Source organism: Sorex araneus, chromosome 2 (genome assembly GCF_027595985.1).
Source record: "Sorex araneus isolate mSorAra2 chromosome 2, mSorAra2.pri, whole genome shotgun sequence".
In the NCBI taxonomy this organism is placed as follows: domain Eukaryota; kingdom Metazoa; phylum Chordata; class Mammalia; order Eulipotyphla; family Soricidae; genus Sorex; species Sorex araneus.
Window position 1 is genome coordinate 356,180,039 of NC_073303.1, and position 15,761 is coordinate 356,195,799.

Sequence of the window (15,761 nt, forward strand, 5' to 3'; positions counted from 1 at the left end):
CTTTGCCTGTTCACTCAATGTGTACCAAGGGCAGGAGAGATTACAGCAGGTAGGCTACTTGTCTTACACATGGCCAACTGGGGTTCAATCCCAGGCACTAAATATGGTCCCCCAATCCCCACCAGGAATGATTCCTGGGCACAGGAACAGAAGTAAGTCCTGAGCACTGCCAGGTATGGCTCAAGAAATACACGCGCAAACACATACACAACACAATGTACTTGAGGACCAGAAAACATGAGCACGTAAGCAGGTACACAGACAGACACATGCACGCACATGTGATGTATCTTGAAGGCCAGAGAAAGTTTCATGGGCAGAGCATGTGTCTTGCATGTGGGAGGTATGGGTTTATTAATCCCTGATACATGGTCCCCCAGTACCACTAGAAGCAGACCCTGAGAACCGCCTGTGTAGACCAAAAACAAAAAAACACAAGTATCTGTTTTTTGAGGGCCAGGGATGTGCTTTTAAGTGGTAAAACAGGCCTTACATGTGTAAAACCCTTCCTTACATGTGTAAGCACCACATGCCCAAACACCCATGAATGTGGACCTCACAACAATAATTTTAAAAAAACAAGCAATCTGAAATCTCTGTATCAATCTACTAAAAATAATCTTTCCTCCAGGACACCAACCTGGAGAGCCTTTACCAAACTTTCAGACTAACAGTAATCTACAAATCAGTCCTAGTTGTTATTAAGAATTGGTCCCTCCTGTGGCATCACACAAGGGCAATGATCATTTAATGTATGTGAGCTGGCTCCCTGGGGCCCAAGCACTGCCTGGGAGGCTGGGGGGGAGGGAGAATGTTATTTCCAACTGAGTTTAAGAAGATACTGTTTATTACAAAGCTAAATGCTGTTTTCAAATTCAAAATATACCATGCTTACTCAAAGAGAATTAGTCTAAGAGTTATAAATAGACATGTTCAGGTTCTAATGCCCTGTATGACTGTATGTGGACATAGGGACTTTGGGAAGTGATAAGGCTAAATGCAGTCTTAAAAGGGAGACTCTAATCTCATATCAACAGCGTCCTTACAAGGGACACATGCGAGAGGAAAGATGTGAGTCTAGCACAAAGGAAGTGCCTACAGATGGAGAGAAACCAGTATGTCACCACCTCATACTTCAAGCCCCCTCATGTGAGGAAACACAGCTCAGCTGATTAAGTCTTAAATCTGCGACACTTTGTTAAGACAGTTCTAGAAGACTGATACACCAGTATTCATGGCGGAGAGAGTCCAAACATTCCTCTTACCTGGATATGCATATCTCTCTAACTTGCTGAGGTGTCAGAGCGAAAATAAAAAATTTCTCTTGAAATCGCTGAATACTGCTTTGAACTAAGGAGGAAAAAAAGAGAACAATAATATTCCAATAACAAATCTAAGGCTGTAAAAGCACATGTAGTAACCAGACACTTCTGAGAGTTCATCAAATCTGAAATTTTTATGGTTAAAATGCTCCAAAAGAGTCAATTATAAGGCTGGAGAGATAGTACAGGGGTTAGTTAAGGCACTTGTCTTGCACACAGCCAACTCTGATTAAATCTCCAGCACTTCATAGAGTCCCATGAGCACTGCCAGGCATGATCCCAGAGCACATAACCTGGACTAGCCCTGAACACTGCTGGTCATGGCCCAAAAACAAAACAAAACAAAAGAGGGAAGTGGAAGAAAGCTTTCACCTTAGAATCTGAATGTCAAATCACTCTAAAGCAGGTTCTTTGTTAAGCATTTGTAATTCTTTAATGTGTTCCTTATAATACACCCAAAATACTGCACAACCCTTGAGAATTACATTTTCATCCTGAACTATACTATAGGTAATGAAAAAGAAAGAAAGAAGGAAAGAAGGAAAGGAAGGAAGAAAGGAAGAAAGGAAGGAAGAAAGAAAGAAAGAAAGAAAGAAAGAAAGAAAGAAAGAAAGAAAGAAAGAAAGAAAGAAAGAAAGAAAGAAAGAAAGAAAGAAAGAAAGAAAGAAAGAGAGAGAAAGAGAGAAAGAAAGGGGGGGGAAGAGAGAGGCAGGCTGGAGCTATAGCACAGTGGCTAAGGAGTTTGCCTTGCATGCAGCCAACCCAGGTTCGAATCCCAGCATCCCATGTGGTCCCCTGAGCACCACCAGGAGTAATTCCTGAATGCAGAGCCAGAAGTAACCCCTGTGCATCTCAGGGTGTGACCCAAAAATCGAGAGATCGAGAGAGGAGAGAGAGAGAGAGAGAGAGAGAGAGAGAGAAAGAAGAGCGTGCCCAGAACTTGCACCAAGAATCAGGTTTCTTGACTTTTTACTTTAAGCTTCTTAGTCCTGTTTGTCTTCAATATTTTTCATATTTAATTACACACAGAACCCACATTTAAAAAAAGTTTAAAACATTTGAGTTAAATGATTATCCAACTAAAAATGACTAACAAGCAAGCAGGACCAATCCCACTTGAACCCAATTCAACTCCTCAGCAGTTCACCAAGAAAATTAAATTAGCTAATGAAGCAATCCTATTCAACATTAAAAAGTCATAGGGTCAAGTATGTGGCTCAGTGACAGAGAGCCTGCTCACATGTATAAGGCCACGAGTCTGATACCAAGCATCAAACCCAGTGAGAAAATATAACCCTGGCCACTGCCAGAGTGTGCTCCCCCCAACCCCTGAGCATCATCACCAAAACAACAAAGAGAAAGGAAAGGAGAGAATGAAACAGAAATGCACTGACTTCACAAAGACCTCCAGAGAATGTTTCTAACGGTGTTTCAGTGCTCATTAAAAAACCAAAACAAGGGGCCGGAGCGATAGCACAGCAGGTAGGGCATTTGCCTTGCACGCAGCCGACCCGGGTTTGATCCCCAGCATCCCATATGGTCCCCCAAGCACTGCCAGGAGTAATTCCTGAGTGCAAAAGCCAGGAGTAACCCCTGAGCATCGCTGGGTGTGACCCAAAAAGCAAAACAAAACAAAACAGGAAAGTTAACAGAGAGGCCCAAAGCATTGTGCTTCCCAGAAAATACTAAAACTACATTTAGGAGAGGCTAGGCCTAGGAAATGCTCAAAGGGGTGTAGTGCGGGCTTCGCATTCCGGAGTCCCCCAGGACCAGACTGGGATAAGCACCAGGCACTGCCAGGTGCACCTCCCCTTTGGGGGTAAGGTAGACATAAACACAGCTGTGTGGTAGCACCTATGGCTCTCCTGGTTCTAAGATAAACAAGACCTAATGTCAGAGGCACTCCATCCAAAAGATGGATGCTACCGAATCAGGAAAAATGGTAACTTCTTGGGGGAAAAAATTAAGTCTTTAAGCAAGTACACTCCTCCAAGTCTTACCACAGAACAGCTCCTATTTTCACAGAACATTTTCAAAAAGATGGGGTACAGGGGCTGGAGCGATAGCGCAGCAGGTAGGGTGTTTGCCTTGCACGTGGCCAACCTGGGTTTGATTCCCAGCATCCCATATGGTCCCCTGAGCACCGACAGGGGTGATTCCTGAGTGCAGAGCCAGGAGTAACCCCTGTGCATTGCCAGGTGTGACCCAAAAAGCAAAAAAAAAAAAAAAAGGAAGGGTTACAAACACCACCTAGGGCAGCCCTGCAGCCCTGCTAACTGGCCCCAGAAGCTCTTCATCCTGAGGCCATGGCTCGAACCACCCAGCATGGTTAGCCAAGTGTCACTGGGAGTGGCTCCTGGATCCCCTAATCACTGTCTGGAAGGGCCTGAGAAAAGAAATAAATAAAAATGAGGAGGGAAAGAATGGGTTTCAATTAGGATGGAAGCCTGAAAACGGGTAAGTCGTACCCGTAACTATGGAGCAAAGAACACAAAAGGCCAACTAGTGAATCTCCACTTCACTTCCGATGTACTCAAGCTGCCTGCTGGGGCACATTTCACACCACCAGCAAGACTTGGCTACAGTCCAGTCATGGAGAGCGAGTCTGTGTGTGTGTTTATTCTGAACAATGCAGCATGGGGACCTAGGCCAGGCTTCCTGCACACCAATCATCAACTCAGCCCCTGAGCTGATTCCCTGATGACCAGAGGTCTCACACACACCAGGCAACAGTGCTCCCTGGGTGGTTGGCAGGGGTAGGGTTCACACACATCAGGTCGTGATGCTCACACATGCCTCCAGTTGCTTGTTTTTCAGTGGCAGGAATCAAACCCGTGTCCCCATATATACAAGCCTATGCTCCAGCACCAAGATCGAAGTCCCACACACTTTTGAACTGAGGGGCTTTGCTGCAGGGTCACTTTCCAACACACCGCTATGGTCGTGGCACTCACCAGGGGCTCCTGAGATGCTCACACATACCTGGCTGTGGTACCTAGGATCTATCAGAGCAGAGTTATCAGGACAGCTTGAAAAGCAAGTGTTCTTCCAATCACAACCCCTGCTCATGTGAGGAATTCTGGTGCAAACCAAGTATTAAGGTACATAAAGTAAGTATATACACCAAGTGCCAACTGGCAATAAGTAATAAAGAAATCGATTTTAAAACATTTTTAAGATTTTGCCATATTCTTAAATGACGAATGACTTTTCATTCTTGGTTAATAGTCTGAACATCTGGTCTCTCCAGCCAGAAATCTCAGTCTGCAACCCCCGAGAAAACAAGGCATGAAAAAAAAAATTTTTTTAAACCTGCGAAAATATGTAAAGACTAGTTTCTAATCTGATGGAGGAAGAAAGCCATTACAGATCAAACTTCAAGCAATAAACATGAATAAATAATACAAAGAAAGCTAGTCCTATCTGAATGAAACTACTGGAAGTCAATGGTGACTATAAAGCCTTGCAAGCCTTCTGATAGAAAAAGACAGGACCTATAAGGGAACAGCGATGCAAACAAAGGCTGACTGACAGTAATGAAGGCTAGAGCGGTGCTTGGGGGATCAAGGCACACTCCTAGTGAACGCCAGGCAGTGGTGGGGCTTCCAGGGCCACACTCTACAGTGCTCCTGGGACTCTGAGGTGCCTAGGATGGAACACGGTGGGGTACACACCCCTGTGCAATCTCTCCAGCCCCCACGAGGTGACTCTATAAAGAAGGAAGGAGGGGGCAGCAGGTACCCAGGGAGAGTTCAGCGGCTAAGTACTGAAAGAGTGTACTTGCACCAGCCGTACCCTCTTAAGGCTTAGGGTCATATTAGGACGCTGGCATTTGTGATCCCTGGTGCCACAAAGAAAAGGATCACTGTGCGCTACATCTAAGTTTGAGTGGAGACCATCATGAGCCATGTGTGACCCCACTTACCACTGTGACCAGAGCATCAGCCAGAACCACAAGCAAGAGTGCAACCCGCAACCACTGCAACATCAACAGCAAGGGGAAGGGAAAGGGGCAAACTGAAAGCATTCTGAATTAAAACTGAGTGGGAGAGGAATAAAACTGTTAAATGAAAATGGAATTCCTTTCAAAACATGGTCAAATAATGATAAAGCAAGAATTTTTTTAAAGCAGACATGCACTGCAAGAAAGGAAAAAAATTAATTATCAGACTTTACCACCAACAACAAAAGAGGCCAACTTCAAAATGAACTACAAAACCACTACAAACAGCAGGACAGTAAGCATGAAATAATAAGTTGGGTTTTTCCTTTTTGTGATTTCCTTATAAACAGGAACTGTTGAAAGCAGGAGTAACGCCAGGGACAGAGCTCGAAGCGCTAGAGCACATGCTTTTGCACAAAGGAGGCCCAGCACTGATGGGTGTGGCTCCAAAACACAAAAACAAGCAAAATTATTGGTCAGGTTTAGAACTTAGGAAAAGATAAAACAACAGCAGGAAACATGACAAGCTCAAGTGATCTGCCCAACGACTGCCAGCCTTGCTGCATTCTGGTAACACTTGAACATAAATCTGCCCAGAGACATGTCCACCGTCAGTGCACCAAAATCAAAATCGTCAGGCAATCATACCTGCAACGCTGGGCACAACCTTCAGTGGATTCATCAGGGTACATGCCAGAACTTGAGGCCCTGTCTGGATCATGTGGTCACCTACCCAGAGAAGTACCCACAAACCATGAACTTTCCACTGGAACTGAGAACGTTTCCATAGTTGGCATATGTACACATTTATCAACAACTTACAGAACTTACAACTTTAATGTTCTAAGTATATTAAGTACATGTGTACACACACACACACACACACACACACACACACGCACGCACGCACACACTATTTAGTAAATTCACGTAAGATCTCCACATTGTTCTTTACTTCTCAATCAAAATGAGAATAACAGGTCTAAGGAGATGGCTCCAAGGGCTGGGGTGCATGCTTTGCTGTGTGACCTCCAGCAACTAACGGTCCTTCGAGCACTGGTGTAACCCCAGTGTCCCCTAAAATTAACAGTATCACCATCACTAAAGAATACTCTTGCTTCATTGCTTCTGTCATTGTATCTGCATCAAAAATAGCAAGAGTGACAAAGACCCAAACTTTTTAAAACACACCAAAAATTAAAATATTCTCTTAGTTACGTTAGAAATACAGACTTCCTCCATTAGCAATGTAGCTTTAAAAAAAAAAAATTTTTTTCCCGAGGGACCACACCCAGTATTCCTGGCTCTGCATTCAGGAATCACTCCTGGCTGTGCTCAGGGAACCATATGGGATGCCAACGATAGAACCCAAGTAGACTCTGTACAAGGCCAAGTACCCTACCTCCTTTACTATCTCTCTGGCCCCACAAACTAGCTCCTTTTTCTTTAGTTTTTGGGTCAAACCTGGCAGTGCTCGTGGGATCATGCAGTACTGGGATTGAACCCGAGGCTCCATTTGCGTTCCAGTCCATTAAGTCATCTCTCTGGCCCACAAGCTCATTTTTATAGCTTGTTTCTTAATATACAGAAAGGAAAGGCAAACAGAATACTATCAATAAACATCTGACTGAATTTGTATCTGTCTCCCAATATTCAACTGTTCACAAATAGTTATAACACTGCTTTAATAAAATGGTTTTTATTCCATGGATTTTTTTTTTTGTTGGGGAGGGGCCAGGGGAAATTTGGGGCTACACTCAGTTGTTCTCAGAGCTTATTCTGGGCTCTGTAATATTCAACCATTACCCTTGGTAGTACTTGGGGAACCATATGCAGGGTTGGAGATCAAACAGGAGTGAGCCACATGTAAGGCAAGTTCTTTACTCCTGTATTCTCTCTCTAGCCCAACTGGACGTTTTTTCAATAATTTTATATCCACAGCAAAGTTTTCCTAATTTAGTGAAGTAATAAACCTAAGTAATGTGAAAGAATTTTATCTATATGCATAGTAACACTATACTAATAATTATTCAGCTTTTAAAATAAAGATGAAAGCGAAAGCATAAAAGAAAGTCAATAAGGTAATGAACTATCCGTTCCTGATACAAATTGCAAAGATTATCTTTAGTAACACCTAATAAAGAAAGGAAATAAAGTACACAGGAAGACACCGATAACAGAAATACATTCTCTTACTGAAGAATTGAACCTGGCAGTTTTTCTGTAAATTGGAATGGGATGGGAGGCACTCAAACAATAAATTCAGTTATATATAAATCTTACTCATGGAGGTCATTAATTTATCTGCACATTTAAGCCACTGATGCCTGGTTTTGTTACAGTCACAGCAAATCATCACTAACTGAAGGCCTCTTGCTTTACTCTTCTGCCAGGAAGACAGTGATTTCTGACACTTACCTAAACTTGTAGGCTTGATGAGAACATCAAGGACGTCATAAAAGGGTAAGTTTTTTAACTGCACATCAGGGTGGACAGGAGGAATTGGGGGGGAAGGCTGCTGCATCTCAAAAGTGGGCTTGGTATCCTGAAGCAGCAGAGAACCGACAGGAGAGGATGGGGAGTGAGGTGCAACAGATGTGGAAGGCAACGGGTGGATTCCAGCCACGGCCACGTCAGGCTCCACAGGTGAGGAGCCACCATCCAAACTGAACACTGACGATTTGATTGTGGACAAGTCAGAGAGTCCTTCGAGGGTCCTTGGGTAGCGGCGTCTGTATAATTCCCGGATCTTAATCTGAACCGCAGGGCTGCAGCCACTCTTCAGTAAATGCAACGCCCTCATCAGGAGGTCATGCTTGCGTCCACTTTTATTCCGTCCAGCAAAGCCTAGTAACACTTGTAGTTCAGAAACTCTAAAACTAGAAACCATATTCTAAAAGGAAGGAGAAGAAGAAGAACAGAAGTCAACAATCACCCTCAGGCATATAAAAACAGTACCTTAATACTTTGTGTGCAATCTGGTTCAAGTGATGTCTGTGTGCTAATTATCAGCCTTCACACATTCCTCTTAGAATCATTCACGTTTTATAGCCACCTCCTAGCCAAATTATTTGCCGGTCAGGGGTTAATTATATTGAAACATCAAATTTATATTAACTACATTGTACTGAACTTCTAATTTTGTGAATCTGTGGCCTAGTGGCTTGGAAAAAGCACCAGAAATGGATTATGCTCACATATAAAGCTTTACTTGCTTCATGACTATGAAATCTATAACCTATGAAAGCGTTCCCTTTTCATAGGTTATAGATTTCATATTAATTAAGTCCTACTCATACACAAAGTGAGAGTGATCAATTAACCAAAATAATCTTTCGTAGCACTGTAATTTCTGATGATGAATGGCAAATAAATCTACAAGATCAAGACAGAATAGCGAGTGATCTCCTGTAAGAGTGAAATGCAAGCAAAAAAAAAAGTTCGTAAGTTTGTAACTGTACATCACAGTGATTCTCTAGTAAAATATTAAAAAAAAAAAAAGAATAGTGAGTGATTCTCAAAGTCCGAACACCAACAAAAATATTAACAGACAACATAAGAAAATAAGGACATTTTTAAAGTATTAACGCTAAAAACCAAATTCATGTACAGTCAAATTTCTAAAAGGAATAAAACTACCTCTGGAGAACAAGGAAATAAGAGATCACAAATCTCAAGTGGCAAGACTCCCTCCACATCACTCTACCTACTTAGTATGCTTGGGAGTAATACAAAGATTAGATGCAGTTCCTACTAAACATCTTACTGTTTTATTCAACAGTCTAGTAAATACTCTTCACTAGCTGCTGGCTTACAAATCTACCCGATCCGTGAATTCCAGTCGATACTGAATGCAGAAGAAACCACACTTGGGTCAGCGTCCCCTGAACCACACAGGCCATTGAACCAAAGCAGGTGTGAGACTAGAGGCTGACAGAAAGTCCCCAAGAACACAGTGCTCCCAGGCCCTGCTCCACACCGTGGAGGACACTTGCCTTGCACATGGGCCAACCCAGGTTCAATGCCCACCATGAAGGATTCCTGACACAGAGTCAAGAATGATCCCTTAGTGCAGATTCAGGAGAAGGCCTGGGTATGGTGACCCCCAAGGCCCATAAAAGGCTTTCACCTTATAATCGCTGAGAAACTTACAAATAATTTTCTGAAAATGCAAACAAATTTAAATAAAGCAAGATAATCTGCAAGTACATGCTATAATCATAAGTCTAACTCATATACCATATACCTATTTTATATTGTACAAATCAGAAAATATTAAGTTGTCATCAATGATATACTGAGCACTTATAAAAACAGGAATTAGATATGTAATTCTAAGCTTTCTATTAGGCACATCAAAATAAAACCAGCAAGTCAAAAATAATTATCAATATAAAAACCAATATGCCAACTATTTCAATATGCACGCCATCAATTTTTGTAATCTAAAAACAAAATTTTTGGTATCAGTGAGATTTTCTGAAACCAAATCTTTAATATCAGTCTAACTTTACACAGCACATTTCAATCCAACCATCCACATGTCAAAGTGCTTAAAAGTCGTATGTGGCTCTAAGCAAGCACACTGTGAACACAGTTCTAAAGCACATTCAAACCCCAGTGTTTATCAATGTGCTTCAGCTACTTTCGTTTTCTCCATAGGGAAAATACTTACGCTTGCCTTACTCGTATGCTGTGGAAACAAGAATACTTGTGCAATATCTTACAAAGTATGGACTAGAGGTTACGGAAGCATTTCTTTTCTTTGTGCTTTTGGAGTCACACCTGGCAATGCACAGGGGTTACTCCTGACAGTGCTCAGGGGACCATATGGGATGCTGGGAATCAAACCCAGGTCAGCCACATGCAAGGCAAATGCCCTACCCGTTGTGCTGTACTATCACTCCAGCCCCATGGAAGCATTTCTGCATGAAGACCACAACAGCTTTTCAGGAAGAATCTTCCCAAACAATACACCATTCCCACAGTCCCCAATTCCAATGCCTTGCCTGACATTGCATTATACACAATAGAACAAGTAACTTTAAGTCATGCACTCCAGTCCTTTTAGCTATCTCTCCAGTCACTTTTTTTTTAAACTACAACTACATTTTTTTTTAAATGAATTTTATGGCTGGAGAGATCATACAGTGGGTAAGGCTCTTTCCTTGCAGGTAGCCAACCCAGATTTGACCCCTGGCACCATATAGGGTCTCCAGAGGCCTACCATGAATAGTGAACGCTGAGGGCACAGCCAGGAGTAAATCCTAAGCTATGCCAAGTCTAGTCAAAAACAAAAAAAAAATGATGTTAGCATGACTGGCTTACAGAAAGATACACAAACAATCCAGACTTCCAAAGGGAAGCTAGTATAAATTTAGACTAGGACCCACACAGATCTTAGAGCTGAGACATCATATAACTGACGTACCCAAGAAAAGTGATGAAAGTCGACAGTGCAAGATACTTTAGAAAACACCCCATCAAACAAGTAAATATGACAGTTATATAGAAAACCAGCTAGCATGCGTGGGTGAGGTACAGCTGTGGGTTCACCCCTCCTGAGCAATGCTGGGTTCAGCCAAAGAAGTGCTCGCTGGCTTGAGCCAAGCACCAAGCCACTGGGCTAGGAGTTCAGCATTTACATTGCCAGCAGTGGCCCCAGATCTCCTGAGCACCACTGGAGAGGCTCCCCTCCATACCCCCACCAAAAACTTTCCCTGTGGGCAACTCAGCAACCATGAACTGAAAACTCCTGCCAGAAAGTCTCAAAATTGGAACAGTACTAAGAGGTTGGAGTTCAGGCTAAAGATCACAACCATGTGGATCTCCATCTGCCATCTTCATCTGCCATAAGAGGTAGAGCTGCTGACCACTGAAATTGGCAAACCACATCTTAATACTGCTGTCTCTAACTACAGAGTAAAAATATACATTATCAGTAAGTTTGTTTTTGTTTGGGGGCCACACCTGGCTGTGCCCAGGGATTACTCCTGGTTCTGTGCTCAGGGATCACTCCTGGAGAGATTCCAGGGACCAAATGGGATGCTGGTGATCAACATGCAAGGCAAGTGCCCTACCAGCCCCCTGAATCTGCCATTTATATATGTGTATATAAATATATGTGCAATCAATTCAAAGCAGTGACTACACAGATGCCTTAAGAAAAACTATGTCACAAATGAGAAAGATACTTTAATTGCTATATTCAAGTATTACTAGACCCACCATCAGGATAAGAGTGATTGCTGAGCAGAAAGGCAGGAGTAAGCCCGAAAAATAATCTAAACACTAAAATAGTTTATACAATATTAGCTAACATGTAAAGAATTACATACTACAGATTTTATTCCAGGCATCTGAGGTTAATTTATTTGAAATCAAAAGAAAACTGCATACCATACTAATAAATGTAAAAATAGCTAACAAACTGGTACATATTTAGGATTAAAATCCTCTGAAAATTTGGAGCCAGAGTGATAGTACAGAGGGTAGGGCGTTTGCCTTGCACACAGCTGATCCAGATTTGATCCCTGGCACCCCATATGGGCATGGCATAATATGGTCCCCCCATGCCCAAAAGGAGTTAATTACTGAGTGTAGAACCAGGCGTAAGCCCTGAGCGCTGCTGGGTGTGCCCCCCCACCCCCAACCAAAACAAAAAATTCTCTGAAAATTACTGTCACTGTCATCCCGTTGCTCATCAATTTGTTCAAGCGGGCACCAGTGACTTCTCTCATTGAGACTTATTGTTACTGTTTTTGGCATATCCAATATGCCACGGGTAGCTTGCCAGGCTCTGCCGTGCAGGCTCGATACTCTCGGTAGCTTGCCGGGCTCTCCAAGAGGGGCAGAGGAATTGAACGTGGGTCGGCTGCGTGAAAGGCGAATGCCCTACCATTGTGCTATCACTCCAGCCCCTGAAAATTACAACAGAAGAAAACTTCCTCAATTGCACAGAATCATTTATGGAGGGAAAAAAAGAAAGAAAGGAGAGTTCAAAGGATCAGCACACATTCCTGGCCCTGGACAAGGTGCGGGATCGCCTGACACTGCATGGTCTCCCTCACTATCATGGGAGAGGACTCCCCGCCCCCAAGAACAGAGTTAACATAATCTTTGATGATAAAAACTAGGTATTTTTCCCTAAGGTTGAGAATGAGGCAATGTCTACTCTTACCACTCACCATCATATGCTGTTAAGTTTTAGCAAGTAAACTATAAAAAGAACAGGAAATTAAAAAAAGGTGAAAAAGAAATCAAAACAACCCATATCTGCACATCTCAAGGAATCTACAAAACTCCTAGAACTAATAACTGAATAAACCAAAGTCTCAGAACACAAGATAGAAATATCTCACATAAACAATTAGACATCTCCACACACTAACAAGGAACATGTAGGAACAAATTAACAACACTTACTTAAATCACTCCAAAGAAAATGAAAATCACATAAAACATGTACACTTGCACACAGAAACAAACATAAAACATGCAGGACTCTGAGATCTAAATAAATACATTTTTTTATACATTGGAAAACTCAGCAAAGCAACATCAATTTTTCTTTAAACTGACACACAGATTAGTAATTCCCTTCCATGATTGTTTTAAAGATACAAGAATAAACTAACATGAGTCAAAAGAGCTAAAGCAAATGCTTAAGAAGAATAAAGAAAAATCAACGACCCCATTTCACAACTAAGAAGCAAGACTTGGTGACTTAACAGAGATCAACATATAGAGGATAAAGGAGCAAACAGGAAATCCATAAACATTCACACAAATATGCCCAGAGGTTTATTTTTTTTGCAAAGTGCAAAAAAGCAACTGAATGGAGAAGAATCTCCTTTCAACAAATGGTGCTGGAGCATTGGCAAAAAAGAAATAAACTCCCACCCAAGTCTCACCCTTATCGTATAAAATCATCTCCAGACAGGTAAATAACAAAGTCATAAAACCTTTGGAACACAGAAGATCTTCAGGTTCTATAGGCAGGCAAAAAACTCTCAGACTCAATGCTCAAAGTTAGATTCTTAAAAAGAAAAATGATAGGACTTACAAAAATTTGTGCTCTACAAGTACTGTTAAAAATACAAAGGCAATCAACAATAGGCTAAAGAAATATTTATAAACCACATTACACAAAGAATATCTAGGATATATCTAGAGCTCTGACCCTGAGGGAAAAAAGAAAGCAATTAAAGACCAAAAGATGTAAAGATGCACAGACAGCAGATAAGCACATGAAAATATGGCCGCACCACTGGCCACTGGAGGAATGCAAATAAAACCTCACTACGAATCACTAGATACATACCAGAATGACTAAAATGAAAAACAGTGATAACACCCAATGCTGGCGAGGATGCAGAGAAACTGGGTCACTCCATACATTGTTGGTAGGGATGTAAAATGGCACAGCCACTCTGGAAAACAGTTTGGCAAGTTCTTTAAAAACCACAGACTTAAATAACCATGCAACCCAGTAGTCATCATCCTGAACATTTATCATATAATAATGAAGATTATGTTAAAAAAAAAAACCTCTATGCACAAATCTTTGTAGTGCTTTTATTCATAGCAGGAAACAAAGGATGAATAAGTCAGATGTCTTTCAACAGCTGAAAGGCTAAAGAAATCCATACCACTGAATACCACACAACAATAAAAAGGGATGAACTATTGATGTTTATAGTAACGAGGACAGTATCTCAGTCAATTTGCTAGGTTAAAAAAGAAAAGACCATAGAAATGATGAAGAGGTAACTGGGCAGATTAAGGGGACTGGCCAGGGCAGAATAGAAAGGAAGTAGATAGGTGGCCTTAAAAATGATCGACCTAGGTGATCCTGTAGTGATACAAACTGTACTTCACTGTGGCAGTATCAATACCCTGTCTGTGGTATGAAGCGATCATTCTGCAACATGTTACGACCTAAAAAACAAAAGGTAGCATGCAGGTACATCCTTTCTTTTTTGTCTTTCACAGTGCTGAGTATGGAGCCCAGAGTTGCACACAGAGGAGCCACGTGCTCCATTGGTAAGCCACATCTGTGACCCTGTACTATTTCTTACAACTGTAAGTGAATCAATTACAGCTGAGATTATCTTAAGGGAAGGCGAATCTAAGTTACAAAGACCAAGATAACCAATCTGATGTTCCTTAAATCAGTAACATAATATTCCCAAGAGTGAAAACTAAAAAAGAAGCAAAAGTATAGGAAGAACTTTAAAAGAAGGCACAATTATGGGTCCGGAACAATAGTGCAGCAGGTAGGGCATTTGCCTTGTAAGCAGCCAATCTGAGTTCAATCCCAGGCACTACATATGGTCCCCTGAGTTCTGCCAGGAATGATCCCTTAGCAGAACTAGGAGTAAGCCCCGAGCCAAATGTTGCCCAAAAGGGGAGGGGGAAAAGGGGCAAAATTAATGAACAAAAGAAAAATAGGGTCAGTAACTAATAAAAATATTAATGTTTCAGTCTGGACAAATATCTCAAATGTGGGAGTCCCAGGTTTGATCCCCAGACCAAACGGTCCTCAAAGCACTGCAGGGGAGAACTCTGAGCACAGAGCTAGTCAGAAGCAGCCCCCAAGCACTGACAAGCAGGCCCCCAAACAAAGGAAACATTACTTGAACACAGAAAAAGCAGATCTGCAAAACTATTAGAATAAGTTTCAGTTTAACAGGAAAATATATCTTAAATCTCACGCATTATAAGCAATGAAAAATATACTTATAAATCTTATAGGACAAGAAAAAACTACAGTAACATCACTCTGGTTAAAGATTAACATTTTTCTGCTCTCTAACACTAAAGATATAAGATTTGAACACAATAATCAACATATATAAAACTTCAACAATTAGAAAACACATACTTTCTTCAAATGCAAACAAAAATTGTAAGAACTAATTAGAGTCCAAAGATTTTTAAGATGCTGGTATCACCATATATATCATGCTACCTAAATACAATGCAATCACAAATCAATAATCAAATTATCATAAAGGAATTCCATGTGTTTGGAAATAAAGTAATTCATAAATTAAAGATCATAAGGGGAAAATATTCACAAGTGAAAAATACTACTACATGAGAACTTGTAATTCTGGGAAAACAAAATACAGAATTTTACAATCCTAAATGTTTCTGGAGCGATAGCACAGCGGGTAGGGCTTTTGCCTCACATGCGGCCAACCCAGGTTCCATTCCTCAGTCCCTCTTGGAGAGCCCAGCAAGCTACCAAGAGTATCCACCTGCATAGCGGACTCTGGCAAGCTACCCGTGGCATAATCGATATGCCAGAAACAGTAACAAGTCTCACAATGGAGACATTAACTGATGCCCACTCAAGCAAATCGATGAACAATGGGATGATGCTGTTTCTGATAAAATGCTAAAATTACTAAGATTGGTGTCTAATTTTAACCAGAAAAAAGACGCCCAAAGAAAGTACAAGAGTGAAACAAACAAACAAAAAAAAACAA

General features: G+C 41.5%; 1 protein-coding gene across 11 annotated transcripts in view; it reads right to left on the bottom strand.

Moving 5' to 3' along the window:
• The window catches only part of PIAS2 (protein inhibitor of activated STAT 2), a 72,334-nt gene that overhangs the window by 43,100 nt on the left and 13,473 nt on the right, over positions 1 to 15,761 (bottom strand). For 6 of the 11 annotated variants that reach the window (XM_055125954.1, XM_055125957.1, XM_055125951.1 and 3 more), the window contains exons 2-4: positions 7,684 to 8,158; positions 5,914 to 5,994; positions 1,266 to 1,350 (exon numbers count right to left, since the gene is read on the bottom strand). In XM_055125954.1, the coding sequence (XP_054981929.1) occupies positions 1,266 to 1,350; positions 5,914 to 5,994; positions 7,684 to 8,158 (641 nt within the window). Of the gene's footprint in view, positions 1 to 1,265; positions 1,351 to 5,913; positions 5,995 to 7,683; positions 8,159 to 13,588; positions 13,698 to 15,761 lie in introns of all 11 variants that reach the window. The other 5 variants (XM_055125955.1, XM_055125960.1, XM_055125956.1 and 2 more) reach the window with 2 other exon arrangements.